General features: G+C 37.9%; 1 protein-coding gene across 3 annotated transcripts in view; it reads left to right on the top strand.

The window, feature by feature from the left end:
* Positions 1 to 17823, top strand: part of LPAR1 (lysophosphatidic acid receptor 1) — a 171509-nt gene that overhangs the window by 95053 nt on the left and 58633 nt on the right. For all 3 annotated transcript variants that reach the window (XM_011966395.1, XM_011966394.1, XM_011966396.1), the window contains one exon: positions 8155 to 8902. In XM_011966395.1, the coding sequence (XP_011821785.1) occupies positions 8155 to 8902 (748 nt within the window). The remainder of the gene's footprint in view (positions 1 to 8154; positions 8903 to 17823) is intronic.

The following is a 17823-nucleotide window of genomic DNA, read 5'->3' as shown; positions in this document are numbered from 1 at the left end:
CCAATTATGTGGTCAATTTTGGAATAAGTGCGATGTGGTGCTGAGAAGTATGTATATTCTGTTGATTTGGGGTGGAGAGTTCTATAGATGTCTATTAGGTCTGCTTGCTGCAGAGATGAGTTCAATTCCTGGATATCCTTGTTAACTTTCTGTCTCGTTGATCTAATGTTGAACCTGTCCTTGTTTCTGTTTGAAAGTGCATGCTTAAATATGACATGAATGTCGTATTTAAATATGATATGAATGTTTTGAAAGCGAATGCTTAAATATGACAATTGGTGTACATATTTGATAGCTACCTTTCAATATGTTAGGGAAATTAATTGTCTTCTAATTGTAGATTGTCAAAATATCATGAAAGTGTATTAAAAATTACCAAGCACATTTTCCATGTCTTTTGAGATGATCATTGGCTTGTTTTCTCTCTTTGAATTTGTTAAAATGGTTAATTATGTAACCAAATTTTTAAATGTTAAATCATCTTTGCATTCTGGAATAAACCCTATTTGATCATAAGAAATATATATACATACACACAACCCATTTAGTTATACATACACGCACCCTATCTTTTGTGTGTGTGTGTGTGTGTGTGTGTGTGTGTGTGTATCTTGAAGATGCATGTTTTATTTACTTGCATTTTATTTAGAAACTCTCATTTATGGTCTTAAATTAGATTAACTCATCATTTATCTTGTTCTTACTCTCCTTGTTTGTTCTTGTAACATAATTCTACTGGCTTCTTATGGGGTAACCAAATAAACTTGGAAAATAAGTAATAGCAAGTAATTTTAGGTAGGCTTCAGAACAAACGGAAGTCGAATGTTGAGCCACAGTAGCATGTAAGATGGGAGTGGAGGCAATGGAGAGAAAACGTATCAAGGGAAGAGGATTACCTTCAGACTTCTTGTCAAGTGTGCATGTTAGAATATTAAGACTAAGCATTAAGGAATAGAAACAGTGTATAACTCTTGAACCAATAGAAGTGGAAAAGGGAGAATGCAGTTAGTTCAGTTTTGTCTTTAATCATTTATTATCTGACATTCTTGGGTCTAATCCTGCTGTGGACTGTTCTGGGGATTCTCACATGTGGCATCCTCCTGTGTTTTTTCACTTTTGGAAGATGAGTTTATATTCAGTGGGGCTGGTTTGAGAGAATCCCATGTGACTGTGTTGAGGTCTCCTCCTCCAGAGAAGTTTGGTGTTCGCTAGTATTCGGCGGTGAGTGGGAGGAGCATGGGGATATCCCAAACTCGGGACCTTGGTTTGTGTTAATTTCTTCTCCTGGGGGTTCTCAGACTTGACGTAGTCTAACTTCAAATCCCAGCCTTGTATGATTTATGGGACTAGAGTCATGATTTCTTAAGGGACTCTTTATTTATTTTCCAACCTGGAGCCTGAGCTCGACAAAACTTCCCTGTTCTTCCCAATGCAAGTAGGGATATCTTTTTTTTTTCTGATATACACACTTACTGATATGAAGATCTTTGAGGCTGCTAGCTTGATGGGTGGGTCTTAATTCCAACTCACTGCCTCAGTCAAGCCCAAGGGCTTATCTTGTTTCCCAGTAGTATTAAAGCCCTGTCCCCATGATCTCTGACAGTCTGCTGCCTGGACAGCCTTTCACCTTGGTTTAAGCTCCCTCTTAGCTTAGCAGTGCATCTAAGGACTATTTATTATGCTTTATCCAGTACATCTTAGTGTTTTTAGTGAATTTTTCCATTCCTTCCTCTTAGGACTGACACAGAATTCTCTTCGGAAATCTGGCAAGTATGATGATGTGTTCCTTTTCTCAGCATGGTAGACAATGGGCTATAATAGATAAAAAGTGCTTTTATTAACTTACAATTTATGTGTTCCACAGTTTCTTTTTGCCTATGTGTATATCACATTGATATACATTATTATTTTATAAGAAGTAGTATTTTATGTACTTTTTCAGATAAACCTCCTAAAATTTACTAGTTGCATATTCTTCAGCAATTTTAAGTATTCTAGTTTAAAATCATTTTTAGTGGATCTCAGTATTGTTTTGTGGCCCATTTTCTAGTTCTTGTGACAAAACACCTCACTTTTGAAAATGTCCAATTTGAAACTCTAAGAAGGGCGAGGATTTTTTTCTTTTTAATAGAGACTTAATGGAATTTAATTAAACTCTATGCTGTCTCTTTTCTAGTCTTTTTTGGAGAAAGAAAATAGGCCTGATTATTTTGAATTTAAGAATAAGAATTTAAAAAGTCTTAGAGGTCATCCTTACCTTAATTTACAAATGAGACAACTGAGATTCAGAACAGTTGTGGAATGTACTGAAAAACAAATTAGCTGGTTGAACATGAGAATCAGAAAGAGATCTGCTTAACCAAAGCTACAAATCAGGCACCCGCCTCGGCTCACTCTATTGTATTTTAACGGAAGTGGAGGAAGGAAGTTTTTTTGATTTATATCTTATTACTAGTTCTTTATCAGCAGAGATTACAGTCTCCCTTAGAGTATCTCAGTAGAGTACATATTTACATTCATATCTAAATACTAAACCACATTGATGTAATTACTAGTATGTGATTTTATGCCAACTGTTCCTTTTTCGTCTTGGCTAATGTGTATGTAATTGTCTTTCAAGAGATGAAAGAACACATCAGATGTACTATGAGTGGCTCCATGGCAGGCACTTGGGTGCATTAGTCATACCCCTAGAAGGCATAATGCAGTGCCACGCCCAACTTGGTATCCTATTAAGGTTCATGAATGTGTGCATGGATGAATGAAGTGCATGGTGAAGGTGAACACCATATGTGACGCTTTAGAGTTTAGGCTTGGCAGATTTGTTATAACTTATTTTGAGATCACACAATAAGGTGAGGTAAATTTCTGAGATTTGGAACATCTACTGTACAGAGCAGCCAGCGAGATCACTTCCCTTGAACCCTCTCATCTTAAGATAAAATAATTGGTGGATGAGAAAAGGCCATGAATATGAACTTCTCTTTTCAGTTTTGAGGACAACTTAATTTGGGAATAATGCTATCTTATTTAATGTTTTTGTTGCTTGGGCAGGGTAAAATTCTATAACTTCTTATTACAGAGAAGTTTCTAATTATAGTGATTTGGATTTCATAATGAACTTTTTAGGAAAGTACTTATTGAACTTTGTATGATGTAGTTTTGTTCTTCCCAAAATTTCTTGCAATAAATATGAGCTACTTTCTAAAGATGAAAAAATCATCTATAATCTCACCTATGTAAATTTTGCAAAATTGTCATTCTGTATATTGCTTATGCATTCCTCCTATTTTGCACTCTGTTTTTCTCCAGTAATACAAAAAGTTGTCATTCTGCTTTAGTGTAATAATTATTCAATTCAGTGGTTTTTGAATCAGCATATTTAAATTTATTTTTGAAAACTTGTCACAATTTAAATCGTCTCATTTTACTTGAGTAATAAGATAAAATTAATATGTTTACATTCTGCTTCCCCATTTCAAGTTTTTATCTACACAGTAAGTAATTTTAATCCCAGATTATTATTAAATTGCTATTTTATTAATAGGTATAACTTCTTTCAATAATTATTTTTGGTATTTGCTTTAAGTTTTATAACCCTATGAAGAACAATTATTAAGAATCATGTTCTGTGGGTTTTAATGCTTGCTGCCAGGGTCTTGTATTTACTGTATGTGTGTATTTGTCTTTTTCTTTTTTCATGAGCTAAATAGTATATATACTTTCTCTACGAAGGAAATGTAGATGCCATTCTTTCTGAATACTTACATTTCTGTGACTGTTCTTTGTTGTCCTCATATGAAAACATCAGTGTAGTTGGCTGTGTATCTCAAAAAATTTCTCTGCATAATGGATCTGGTTTTTGCAATTCTGATTTTCTCTCTCTTTAGATATTTGACTTGTTATTTATTTTTTCTCTAAACTCTTACAATTTTTCTTTACCATTGAGATCCCCAAATCTCATCAAGATATGCCTACATTTTAGTTGCTTTTAATTAACTTTGTTTTGTAATCTATATAAGTTTAAATCAGTAATCTGAGACCTTTCTTTTCAGGCAATAACTTGTCTTCTGTTTGGAGCTGTGTTTCTTCAGGTTCCTTCTGATCTTCCTTGGATTCCTGGTGCATCTTGAATTTTATTCCTATATGTGCCTTCTTTTCTTTTGTTCTTGCCATCTCTGACTCTTTTCTGAGTGTTGGGTGAATTTCTTAAGTCTTCTACCTGCCATTTCAGTTTTCTGTAATTTTTATACTTCATTTCATTGTCTGCATTGCCATTTTTAATTCAGAAATTGTTTTTCAGTTTGTTCTGATAGGCACAATGATGGCTTCCAAAGATATCCATTACTTAATCCTCAGAACCTGTGACTACTACCTTGCATAGAGAAAGGGACTTTTCAGATATGTTTCAGTTAAAGATGTTGAGATGGGGAGGTTCTCCTAGATTTTTGGGTGGGCTCAGTGTAATCACAAGGGTCATTGAATGTGGAAGAGTGAGAGAGAAGATTGAGTGTCAGTCATGTGAGGAAGACCTGACTAGTCATTACCAGCTTTTGAAGATGACAGGTGACCATAAGCCAAGACATGTGGGCAGCCTCTAGAAGCTGGAAAAGACAAGGAAACGGATTCTCCCCTAGAACTTCTGGAAAGAAACGCAGCCCTGCCCTCTCTGTGATTTTAGTCCCATGAGACCTATTTTGGACTTCTGACCTCTAGGACTGTAAGATAATAAATTTGTATATTTATGCCACTAAATTTATAGCAATTTGTTAAAGTAGCAATAAAAAACTATTTTTGTGAAGTTTTTACTGATTTCTTTTGTCTTCCTAATGGCTTGTTCTATTTTCAGTGTTACTATATTAACGAAACACATTGAGGACACAAATCAGAGATGTCCCATCATTTAATCTTTTTTTCTTTCTATCTCTTCTTTTTTTTTTCCCCCTCCCATACATCTGCTTCAGTGGGAGGTGATTTCTTCTTTGGTGGGAGATGAGTGGCCACCTCCTTTGATTATATTTTTCCCCGTTATGTTCCATAATTGTTTTTCTGTCATTATAGCACTGACTATCTTACTGGCTTATAGTCCAGTCGCAGTTAGATTGGATTCTCTCTGAACCATGTGGGTTTTCTAAGTCTGTCAGCTCCTGAAGAAGTAGGAAAGCCCATTCACACTGCCCTTCTGACTGCCATTGGAGGTACTTTCAGGGTCTCCACTGCTTATTCTTTTGACCTGTTGCTTTCTGCAGACGATAAGAGAGGGGGTTTAATTCCTCTCTTTTAATTCCTCTATTGTCATAAAACCAACTGAAATTCCTCTCACTTCTTCTGAAGCATATTATACACTCCCAATTTTTAATTCCTGGTGTATTTTCTACTCTTTCAATATTTAGCTGCTAATTTTCATGAAATACAGAGTTCTTATCCAGAATCCTCTTAGTATAGGATTTTAAATCTCAAATAGAACTTATGTATAAGTTAGTCCAATTTCTTCATTTCACAAATGATAAAACTGAGTTTCAAAAATCATTTAAGTTATGCCATTAAATATGTATGGTTTTTATGGCATTACAGTTAATTGTTGAGAGAAAAGAAATGGCACAAGACAGGGCACTTTTCTCTACCATTAGAGAAAATCTGTCAGTTTTACTCATCTTTGTACATTGTGGCTTAAAGAGATAATTTATACTTTTTAATTTTGCCATCCTTTATAGTTTTTCCCTGTGGAAAGGGCTAAGAAGCTTCTTGTATCTCTGCTTAACTTTGTTGCTACTTGGTGTTCAGAAGTTGGAATGCTGTGAAATAATATATGCTTGATATTTGGTTTAAACCTTTCTTGATTCAGAGAAGGTAAATGGTTATAGAGACTAATGAAAAGAACAGACTTTTATATTTGTCTTGACAAAGTTTTAAATATCCTTTGCAGAAAGGAAAGTTGTAAAGTTTAAACATTTTTGGAAATATCTTTAATTTATTAAGGAAATCAATATGTATTTAGCATGTAGTCCATAGAACAGTTGAATACTATACAACAATGAATATAAGCAAGCTAGAATCTCTGTGTTTATAGGGTTTCATAGCCTAGTGTAGAGGGGATCAACAAATAATTAAGCAATTATGATACAGTGATTCCTTGCACCAGCAGCCTTGGGATTACTTGGGACCCTACCTCAGATCTACTGAATCAGAAGTTCTTGCGGGGTATGTCAGAAATCAGTGTTTTACAAACTCTCAGGTAATTCTGATACAGGAAACCAGTGTTTTCACTGTTGAGAACCAGAGTTGAGAGAGAGAGCACAACACATTAAATAGAGCTGAACCTGAGAGTTTGGAGTCATTAATATCTTGAGTTGAGGCTGGAGAGGCAGGTAAGTAAGGTCTGATAAGATGATTGAAGAGTTTAGACTTTTATCTAATGTGTACTCATAAGCCATTAAAACATGTCCAGTGAGGAAACAGCTTGATCAACTTTGTCTTGTTTTTTTGCGATGGAGTCAGGGTCTTGCTTTGTTACTCAGGCTGGAGTGCAGTGGCATGATCTTGGCTCACTGCAACCTCCACCTCCCGGGTTCAAGTGATTCTCCTGCTTCAGCCTCCCAAGTAGCTGGGATTACAGGTGCCCACCACCATGTTAGTAGAGTGAGGGTTTCACCATGTTGGCCACGCTGGTCTTGAACTCCTGACCTCAAGTGATCCACCCACTTTGGCCTCCCAAAGTGCTGGGATTACAGGTGTAAGCTACCGTGCCTGGGACTGTGATCTCTTTAAGAAGCAGACAAGTAAACAGATAAATAATTATACAGTGTATTAAGTATAATGTTTGAAGCATAGTCTAAAAACTATTGAAGTCTAGATAAGGAAAGAGACTTTAGATGCCTGGGTAAGTCAGAAGACTAACCACTTAGGTGTTTCACATTGTTCTTGGAAGTTTCAGTGTTTGGTAAACATTTATGTACAACCTACGGATATTCAGTAGAATATTTGATCAAAAATAGTGGTTAAAAGTGTCATATGTTTTGGGTAATTTATTAGATGCAAAGCAAAATAAAAATGAAATAGTAGAATGTGAACTGTCTTCAAGATACATTTTTTAATTTTAAGGGTCCCAGGTAAGCTTACAGCTTCAAGAAAAATGACTTACTCTATGTGATGTACAATTTTCTAATTTCTCTTTTGTTACTTATTTTCTAATTTTGTTTAAATATATTATTATATATAATTACAATTTATTATATATTATGATATATGTAAGTAAATATATATTATTCTGTTTTACACTGTCTCAATCCTTTTTAGATTTAAGTGAGATTATAAATAATAAGGAAATATATTCTTATCAATGATGTTGAAGAATAAGTAAACATGTTATAAAGCATTGTCACTCCATACTTTAAAAAATACACTGCATCTAATCTAAGTATATTTTACTTGTAGAGAATTGTCAAAGGGCCACCTACTCTTTGGATGTTACGTTGGGTCCTCCAAAAAGAAAAAAAATTCTGAAATGTCATAGATTGGTTGACGAGTCCTATTCTGAGGTTAAGGAGTTATGGGGGTAGGCAGTGCTGACCACAGGAATGTTGAGCAGCAAATGCTGGCTTTGGGCAAAAAACCTTTGATGCACAGTGACTTCTTTGAAATATTCGGAATGATGGTCCTTGTGGGAACCTGCATTACAAAATGTCTGTCCCACATGGAACATACTATGTGAGAATAGAAATGGAGAATAATAGGGCAATGATACCCTATCTAGAAACCAACTGTGTTTACAGATTCCCTAAATAACAGATCAAATAGATTTTACTATGGTAAATATCCAATTGCAATGTTCTGCAAAATTTTTGTCTGTCTCATATATTTTGAGCAAGATTTCTTGGCCATGTGGCTTTTCTAGTAGACTTCAATGACGTGAAACCACTAAACAGAGACCTTGTCATTTATTTAACTCTAACTGCCTTTAATCTTGAGGACAGTAATATTGTGAGAAACCTTGGGGTTTCAACATAATCACAAGATGGTATGCAGGATCAAATGTTCAAATTATTTGCTTTTGTTTTTCTGTTGCATGTACTATAGAAGTCTTGTGTTGTCTATATAAGCTTTAAATTTGGACCTGTGGCTTCTTTTTCATCATCTTTTCTCCTTTTCTTTTAGTTCACAGCCATGAATGAACCACAGTGCTTCTACAACGAATCCATTGCCTTCTTTTATAACCGAAGTGGAAAGCATCTTGCCACAGAATGGAACACAGTCAGCAAGCTGGTGATGGGACTTGGAATCACTGTTTGTATCTTCATTATGTTGGCCAACCTACTGGTCATGGTGGCAATCTATGTCAACCGCCGCTTCCATTTTCCTATTTATTACCTAATGGCTAATCTGGCTGCTGCAGACTTCTTTGCTGGGTTGGCCTACTTCTATCTCATGTTCAACACAGGGCCCAATACTCGGAGGCTGACTGTTAGCACATGGCTCCTTCGTCAGGGCCTCATTGACACCAGCCTGACGGCATCTGTGGCCAACTTACTGGCTATTGCAATCGAGAGGCACATTACAGTTTTCCGCATGCAGCTCCACACACGGATGAGCAACCGGCGGGTAGTGGTGGTCATTGTGGTCATCTGGACTATGGCCATCGTTATGGGTGCTATACCCAGTGTGGGCTGGAACTGTATCTGCGATATTGAAAATTGTTCCAACATGGCACCCCTCTACAGCGACTCTTACTTAGTCTTCTGGGCCATTTTCAACTTGGTGACCTTTGTGGTAATGGTGGTTCTCTATGCTCACATCTTTGGCTATGTTCGCCAGAGGACTATGAGAATGTCTCGGCATAGTTCTGGACCCCGGCGGAATCGGGATACCATGATGAGTCTTCTGAAGACTGTGGTCATTGTGCTTGGTAAGTTTTGTCTTGACTGTAACTTACCTTATAGATTCTCAATGACTTAACATAAACCACATTTTTTTTTGTGACAGAGGTAACCAACAGTATGAATATTCACCAGGTATATATGCAGGAATTACAAGGGGATGAGGCACCTTTATATTAAATGTCAGCTTATGAGTCTTTCTAAAATTATAGAATTAGTGTTAGGGAAACATGGGTCTCAGTGGTGCAGTATAAATGATGATGATGTAAAAAATGTCATTGAAGAGTTTGGCTATCTAATATTGAAAATACCAGAAATACCAATCAAACTCGTTTTGTTTTTCTTACAGCCTAAATTGTGAAACTTTTGCATTGTGGTTTCTGTATTACGTATTTTCAGACAGAAAGTGCTTTCATAGAATATGAATATGCTTCCATGTATAGTTATTTTTATTAGTCTATTCTGTAATTGCTACTACAGTATAGGTAAGTATATCAAAGTTTTGTATAGATTTACTGAACAAAACAGATTGGAATTAATGATATTCTCTGACCGTCATCTTCATGAAAACTTCCTTCTTTTCTATTAATTTTCTATTTGTAGTAATGGAGGTTAATCCATATTTCAAGGTGAAGAGCAAGATTTGTAGAGTCAAATACCTTCTGCTTTTAAATAAGCATTGTTTTTCTTGGATGAAAAATTCATAGTAGTGATCAAGAGGAACATATTTATTCACTTATGTATGTAGAAGGTAGTTAAAGAGCACCTACTATGTTCTGGGCTCTGTGCTGGCTCCTGGAGGTATACCCATGAAAAGGACAGATGCAGACATTTCCTTTGGAGCTTAGAGTGAGAATTTTTAAAAATAATTACCCAATGGAATTACACATTCTCCATAGACTGTATTCAGGTTAACATTTGATCACATTAAAAAATCTTTTTTGAAAACCTTTTATCATTTCATCTTTCCCTATGGAAATTGAAAAAAACCAAAAAAACAAAAAAACAACAAAAAAACATTTTATCACCTCCTCTTTCCCCGCAGAAATTCAATGGGAAGTTCCTATAATTCTCTGTGCTCCAATTTGTATAGCATTTTTGAGTGAATGTAACATGGGATTATGTGACTCCTCTGAAACTTTGGGAGTGACCTTAATTTTAGCCACTGAAATGAGACAGGGTCCTAATGATCATTATATAAAGTAGCATTCGGATTGATGCATAGGTCTCGTCTGTTTTGGTTAGGGTGAATGCATCATGGACATCATTTTCAGCTATACTCATTGTTGACTGTCTTGTAGACCTGTGAGAATAGCAACTAAGCCTTGGGATCACTGACACACCTAAAAACCTGCCTCACTAACTGAAACACAGAGGACCCCGTCACCTCAGATATGAGATTGTCTTATTTCATCCAATGAAAATTAGTAGTAGAACTACAAAAATGGTTTCTCTGTATGTTTATTAACAGGACCTTAAGCACACCTGTGCCACAAGGCTGTATTTTCCATAATGTGGATGAAACACATCTTCGTTTACCATGGATGCTATTTTTGTATGAAATAAAACATGAGACATTAAATAACATGAGACTTTTTATCTGTATTGACTCAAATGTTTATTTGCTGATGATCTAAATGTTGGTTGACATTTTTTATATGCGTGAACTTTTTCTATTACGAAAAGGGCTACTCATAGTTCACAGAATTGCCAGCAGCAAATGACTACTGAACTTGGACTGTTAACTTGCCAAGTTCTTGTTTTAATTTTGACCTTTCTATAATATCTTGTGTGTTCCAGTGTGCAAAGTACTGAATGATTGACATACTTTTGTGCCTCACTGGGTTGTTTTTCACGTTGAAATAATAATTTTGAGGCTATAGGAGCTAGTGTTTCAGTGTACATCTGCCCTAAATGCCTCTTTCTCATGCCCAACTACTACCACTACACAACCACTAACTTTAAAATAACAGAAATAATATTTAAACTAGTATACTTCACAAAGATAGAATGCAGTTGACATCTCTGGAATAAAGAGCATGATTTCTAAAGCTGTGGGATGGAAGAAGTTTTAGAACATGTAAAACCCCATCACAGTGATAGGTGAAGGTATTTGGTGAAGAAAGATGGAAATATGATTGTGATAGGGGAAGCAGAAATTAAATGGACCGTAGCCTTTTTGAGAAAAGTGGTGAGAATAAGAGAATGGGCAGGATGTGGGCAGGGAGTGGTTGGAAAGCTTAGAATAGGGAAGTCGCAATCTTTACAGATGTTTTTCAAGGCGTGGTGCCTAATGCCATTCCTACAATGTGCTCTCCTATTTGAATTGTAAGTGTCCATCCTTAGATAGGCATGGTAACATGGGACACATGGGTTGGTCTTGTCATAGTGTAGGCAAACCCCAAAATTGGGGCTTAGCCTGGGAGAGTTCTTGGCTTTGCCCAGGAAAGAATTCAAGAGTGAGCTAACAGTGAAAGAAAGCAAGTTTGTTAGGGTAACAGTGTACAGCAAAATGACTGCTCCATAGGCAGAGCAGGGCTATCTCATAGGCAGGGTAGCACAGAGCAGCACTAATAGATTGCTGACTAGTTATATTTGTACCCATTCTTTTTTCTTTTTCTTTGAGACAGGGTCTTGCTGTATCACCCAGGCTGGAGTGCAGTGGCATGATCTTGGCTCATTGTAGCCTGGACCTCCTAGGCTCAAGCAGTCCTCCCACCCAGCCTCTCAATTAGCTGAGACTACAGGTGCATACCACCATACCCAGCTACCCAGATTTTTTTCTTTTTGTTTTAGAGATGAGGTTTTGTCATGTTGCCCAGTCTGGTCTTGAGCTCCTGGGTTCAAGTGATCTTCCTGCCTTGGCCTCCCAAAATCCTGGGATTGCAGGCATAAGCCACCATGCCTGGGCGCCCACTCTTAATGATAAATATAATTAAACAGGTTATTCATGAACTTCCTAGAAAAGGGGTGGGGAGTTCCTGAAACCATGTAAGGTTAACTTCCATTGCATTTGTAAACCGTCATGGTGCTGGTAGTAATGTCTAATGCGTATGTATTATGATTCCTGGTCCTTGCTGGTTTGGGTTGGTTTCTTTGCTACGTCCTGTTTTGATCAGCAGGGTTGTGAAAACAAGTCCTGCTGATCTCCCACTTCAGTAGGAACAAGAATTCTGGTCTACTCGAAGTTCTTCTCTTTGTAAATTAGTCCATTGATAATTCTGGTTATTTTACCTTAGTTTGTGCACATTTGGTTTTTAATATTTTTCTTCACTGCCAGATTGCCAGGTGTGTGAGAGCAGGCAAGACTGTAATGATTTGTTGTCTGTTTTCTCCACATTGCCACATTGCCTGCCATGGCTATCTAGTAGTCAATGAATGCCGAGGAAATGCATGTGATGACAAAACCAAGTTTCTGTGCTTTCAAAACTGAAGACCAGAGCCATAGTGAATTCATTACAGTAAATGCCACTTTATTCAACTATGTGGGAGCCAAACCTAGTGACACCTTTATGTTCCATGCCTTCTAAAATACAACAGCCTGGAAGATGCCTGGCTACAATGGGTGCTCAGTAAATAATATGTTTGTTTTACTTCCATTTATTCTGGGAATGATTACTCAGTTTCCATTTTAACTTCATCAAAATGATCCCTGGGTTTTAGACCTATTCAGTCTTCATGATCAAGAGAAGAATTTGTTGGTCAGCAACTGACTTCCTGTGAGTCAACTTATATTAAAATAAAGGCATCTTTGAGATTAATGGTGGGCAATACCAATGGCTGATTTTTAAGCATGATCTTGTATTAAGCTGCTTTTGAGTGAGTACTGGATCTTAATAATTATTTTTAGTTGTGAAATACTTATCTGGCATAAATCAGGTGCTACCTTAGAAATTTGTATTTGTAAATTACAACCCTATGGAGTATAGGTACTGTTACTGATTTGTTATCCTTATTTTCCAGATGATAAAAACTGAGGTAAGGAGAGGTTAGGTAACTCTCCCACAGCCACACAGCTAGTAAGTATAGGAACAGGGATTCAAGGTCAGGAGCTGGGATTCAAGGTTGGGCACTTGGGTTTCAGAGCCCAAGTGTTTTTCCCCTCCATGTTATTCTACTTCCCTTTAATCAAAACAACTAGCAGCACATGCTGTATTTAGTTATAACATTTGAACGGCCAGCAATGTGCTATTAAATTGAAACACTGTGATCTCATTTGTTTCTGTTGAAACTGCCTAGCTTTGCTGCCTGGGCAGAGAAAGCTTTTAAGGGAGCAATCTTGTCTTCCTTTTGCCTCTGATGACTCTCATTTCATCCACCCTTTTCCACTGTTTGGTATTGCATTAGCACTAACTGATGGCTTCTGATTGAGGGAGGATTTTGTTCAAGGTATAGTTAACTTTAAGGTTCATTGCCCTAGCATGAAGTCATGTTATCCCTCCCTAGGCTTGAAGTCTCCCTACTTGACATTTTACCAAGAATTCCTTCTGAGTCGGTTCCACTATTGAGTCAGAGTGGCAGTCAAGATGTTCTTCCTTATTTGACCACAGCGTGTCTTGAATTATAAGTCCTTTCCTTTCTGGCTGTATTCTTTGTGATGACACTTCTGTCTGAGAAACTTAGAAAGGAGGAAATCCAGAATTTGAAGAGAGAAAATCATGGTTAAGATGTGGAAGTTTTTACATCTGAGTCCTGGGGAGAGACATAAAGTAAAAGGAATCCAGGTGTGACTTACTTCTTTGGAGAAGAAGAGGGAGACACTGTTTTTCTAGTTTGATCTGTTCTGGTTGGAAACTATCACCATGGAAATCAAATTACTACTTATGTCTTACATACTCTATGCTAGGGTCAGTACGCAGCCCTACTCTTCCTGTGTTGTTTATAATCTTACATCAAGGAGTTACATTTTCTTCATTTTACATTGAGGGAACTGAATTAACATAGGATAAATAACTTGTCTAAGATCATTCTTTTGGTAAGTGGCAGAACTGGAAATCAGCTTTCAGATTCTTGTAGACCATGCCTTTTGACCACAGGACACTGACTCTTCACATACTATGGTGACTGTCACCAGTGGTGATGAAAGTGGCGGGAGTCAGATAAGTTTAAGACCATTGTTTTCTTGTTCACTCTGATGAAAGATTTAATTTGGCTAGTATCCTGTTAGCAAATCTATATGTGCTTCTCTTTTCAGTTTACTTCAATAAACATATTGTTGAGTGCTAATTGTGTGCTAAGGGATAAAAGAAAAAATTCTTTACAGAGCTTATGATGTAGTAGAGGAGACTAAAAAGAGTTGCAAAGCACTTGGGTTCATGTGCCAGTAGAGGTATGGGCAGCGAGTGATGACGAGTAGAGGGATGGGAGGGGCTCCCAGAGGAGGCAATCTTGAGCTGGGTCTTGCTGGATGTAGAGGAGCTTGCCTTACTGTAGCACTGGGTGGAGGAGAAGGTGACCAGTTCATAAGCAATGATGATCACCTTTGAGGAACTGAAAGTAGTCAGGTGTGATTAGCATCTAGTGGATATGCCAGATGGAGTTTTGACAAGAGGGTCAAAACCTTTGTAACATACTAAGAAATTTGAGCTTCTGTCTGTGGGAGATGGGAGATGGTGAAGGGTCCCCCAAGATCAAATGAACACCAATTCCTTATAGGCAGCATCCTCACATAATGTATCATCCAAACAGACGCTTTTGGGAGCAAAAACAGGCACTAACTGTTGGGCATCTGGGATAACAGGAGTAAATCAAGACTGTTTAGGGCAACCTAGGATGTATGTTCAACCTCCTCTGAGGCTCTGCTCTGTTTGTTCTTTTTTTGTTTTAGAGACGGGGTTTCACCTTGTTACCCAGGCTGGTCTTGAACTCGTGAGCTCAAGTGATCTGCCCACCTCAGCCTCCCAAAGTGTTGAGATTACAGGTGTGAGCCACCATGCCCAGCCAATATTTTTTCTAGGTTCTCTTTCAGCTTTTCAAATGCAGCTTTCAACACTGGACTTGTATTACTGTGTATAATTGGTAAAGCTTTTTTTTTTCTTTTTTCTTTTTTTGGCTGGAGTCAGTCCAGATTTAGAATTCTTAGAACTTGAAAGGATCCCTAAAAATTACATCATTCAACTCCTACATCTTACAGGTGAGGAGACTGAGACTCCCAGGTTAATTGAGAACTTCAGGTCTTAGTTAGCTCATGATCCAAGGCAGGATCCAGGTTTCCTGACTTCCACTAAGGTGCTGTTTTTACTGCCCCTGCCTTGTTCACTCCCATCCACACTTTCCATCTTCATCTTTTTTGGGAACTTCAGCCATGTATTTATGTGGCTAGCCAGGATTAGGTGTAAACATTGTGGCTGTGAAGGTAACTGGTTCTCACAGAAAGAGTTTCCTTGAATAGGTCTTCTTATAACCAATTGGTAATCTCCCTCACTAATGAAACCTTGAAAAAAGTCATCTGAAACCGAATTGCTTGTACATTATTAGCTTTTCACATATATTAACATCCTGTTAGCTTTCTTGACAACAGCATTATATTACTATTTTTCATTCCACTTGGTTTTTATATTAAGTTTGTGCTCTCTCTCTCTCTCTCCTCTCTCTCTCTCTCTCTCTCTGTGTGTGTGTGTGTGTGTGTGTGTGTTTGTGTGTGTGTTCACTTCTATTCACTAAGTCAGGGCACCTCTGGAATCTACTCTTTGACAAGAACTCTCTGGATGATTCTGGCCAAGTTACTTTCCCTGTGTGTTAATTTTTTCTGTAGGATGAAGTTGACCAATTTGATTTCCAAGATTACTTAGGACTCTATTTATTCTATAAATAAAATTATAAGGACAGTAACTACTGTGGATCAACCATGTAGAGCTTTCTAGAGGAAAACTTGAAAGGGGATTAGGACAAACATAAGAGACTATGATTCTTCTTTGTATAAACGGTGCATCCCACCTTCTTTTTAATTTTTTAAGGCTAGTCAAGTAGAATAGTGGGAGTGGAGAAAGAACAAAGAAATCTGTAATTGGTTATGATCAATTAGTTGTACACCTCCCTGTACTCGGACCAGCCATTACCTTCTCTAATAATAAGCGTTTAGATGCACTATCCCCCATTAAAGGGAGTGGTGAGTGTATAAAGGATCCTGTCAAAGAGATGAATCTGGGGGCTTTACTTTCCTGTGGATTGCCATGTGGCAGGAAGGGAAGACTTCCCAATTGGTCCTGTTGCTGGGGGCAGGGAGTGGACACAGGGTCTCTTATTCCCTGGCCACAGGTGACCAGCTACACATTCTGTTACTCTGAAGAGGAACTAAAGCTACCCCAAGTCTCCTCAGGTCCCAGTGGCATCCCTGTAAAGGCCTCTTTGAGGAAGAACCTGAGAGAATATCCATGAGAGCCTCCATTGTTTGGCCAGCCACTAGGCATGGGTGGTGGCCAGGAGACAGTCCTTGCAAAAGTCCCACAGTGCTTCCCAGACCCCACACCCTGGGCTTGGGTCAAAACAGAAAACAACTTTCAAACACCAGTTCTTTATACCCTTTTGTTGCCCATCTCCATTCAAATATTTTTTCTCAGAAGAAACATTTAAACAGAAACAGAAACCAAAAATACCACATGAACCTAACAGAGTTCCTTTTGAAATGTGGACAGAGGAACCAGAACATGAAGCTCTTATTTTAGGTCTGTTGAGAGTGATTCAGGCCTTGTCTGGCCGAGACTCTTGTTCATCCAAATATGAATGTTGGAAAGTCATTTATTTTTCCTTGTCGTTAAAGGTAATAAATGATGCGAAGATTTCTTAAATGAAGTGTGGTGACCACTGACAATCAGTATTGCCTAGGGGTTGAGAGTTTAAATTTGCAGTAAGATAGGCCAGAGTTTGAAGTTCAAATCCTGGCTCCTCGCTTACGAGTTCCATAATCCCGAATAACTGACTTAACCTCTCTGAGTCTTGGTTTCAGAGTTAATAAAGTAAGAGTCGTAGGACCTTCCTTAAGTGGTTGTGAGCATTAGATGAACTGATTTATGTAAAGCACATACATGTGGCTTACAGAAAACACTTAATGGTAGCAAGTATTATTACTCTTAGGTTGTGTCCTCATGAGCATTCCCCTTCTTTTTCTTTCTCTTTTTTTTTTTTTTTTTGACACAACCACATCCATTCACATCTACCTACACACCAAGTCCACATATAATTTGATGTTTGAGAGGGTGCTTCATTTCTATGACGTAGTATGAAATTACTATTGTGTTTTGGCAGCTGTTGGCTCGAATTATACTCTGCAAATTTTTATCCCGAATGAATGGCCTTTGCTTTTACTGCAGCTTTGCCTACACCCTACTCGTTGAGCCTCAGCCTTGTGTATGAAAAATCCTGTTAGCATCACAGGAAATGCTAATAGTTTTGACCTGCTAACTCTTCAGAGATGGTTAAATGGCATTGACTATTAAAAAGAACTTTGGAATGGAACAGGCCACTTTGTCAATATAAGAAAGTCATGAGCTCCTTCAGATGGATCTGCAGTACTTAAGGCACAGCTGAAAGCCCAGGTATCATCTAGGGCAGTGGTCCCCAACCTTTTTGGCCCCAGGGATCAGTTTCATGGAAGACAGTTTTTCCAGATGGGTTGGAGGAGGGGGGATGGTTTTGGGATGAAAATGTTCTACCTCAGATTGTCAGGCATTAGTTAGATTCTCATAAGAAGCACGCAGTCTAGATCCCTCACATCTGCAAATCACAATAGGGTTCACACTCCTATGAGAATCGAATGCCACCACTGATCTGACAGGAGGCAGAGCTCAAGCAGTAATGCTTGCTCATCTGCTGCTTACCTCCTGCTGTGCGGCCCGATTCCTAACAGGCCATGGACCGGTACTGGTCCTTGACCTGGGGGTTTCGAACCCCTGATCTAGGGCACCATTCTGTTATTCTGTTTCCTTTTGATCAGCAGTGAAGGGCCATGTCT

The sequence above is a fragment of the Mandrillus leucophaeus genome, unplaced genomic scaffold, assembly GCF_000951045.1.
Source record: "Mandrillus leucophaeus isolate KB7577 unplaced genomic scaffold, Mleu.le_1.0 Scaffold76, whole genome shotgun sequence".
NCBI classification, from domain to species: domain Eukaryota; kingdom Metazoa; phylum Chordata; class Mammalia; order Primates; family Cercopithecidae; genus Mandrillus; species Mandrillus leucophaeus.
Note: the sequence above shows the minus strand (reverse complement) of the source record. Positions and strands in the feature narration are given on the sequence as shown.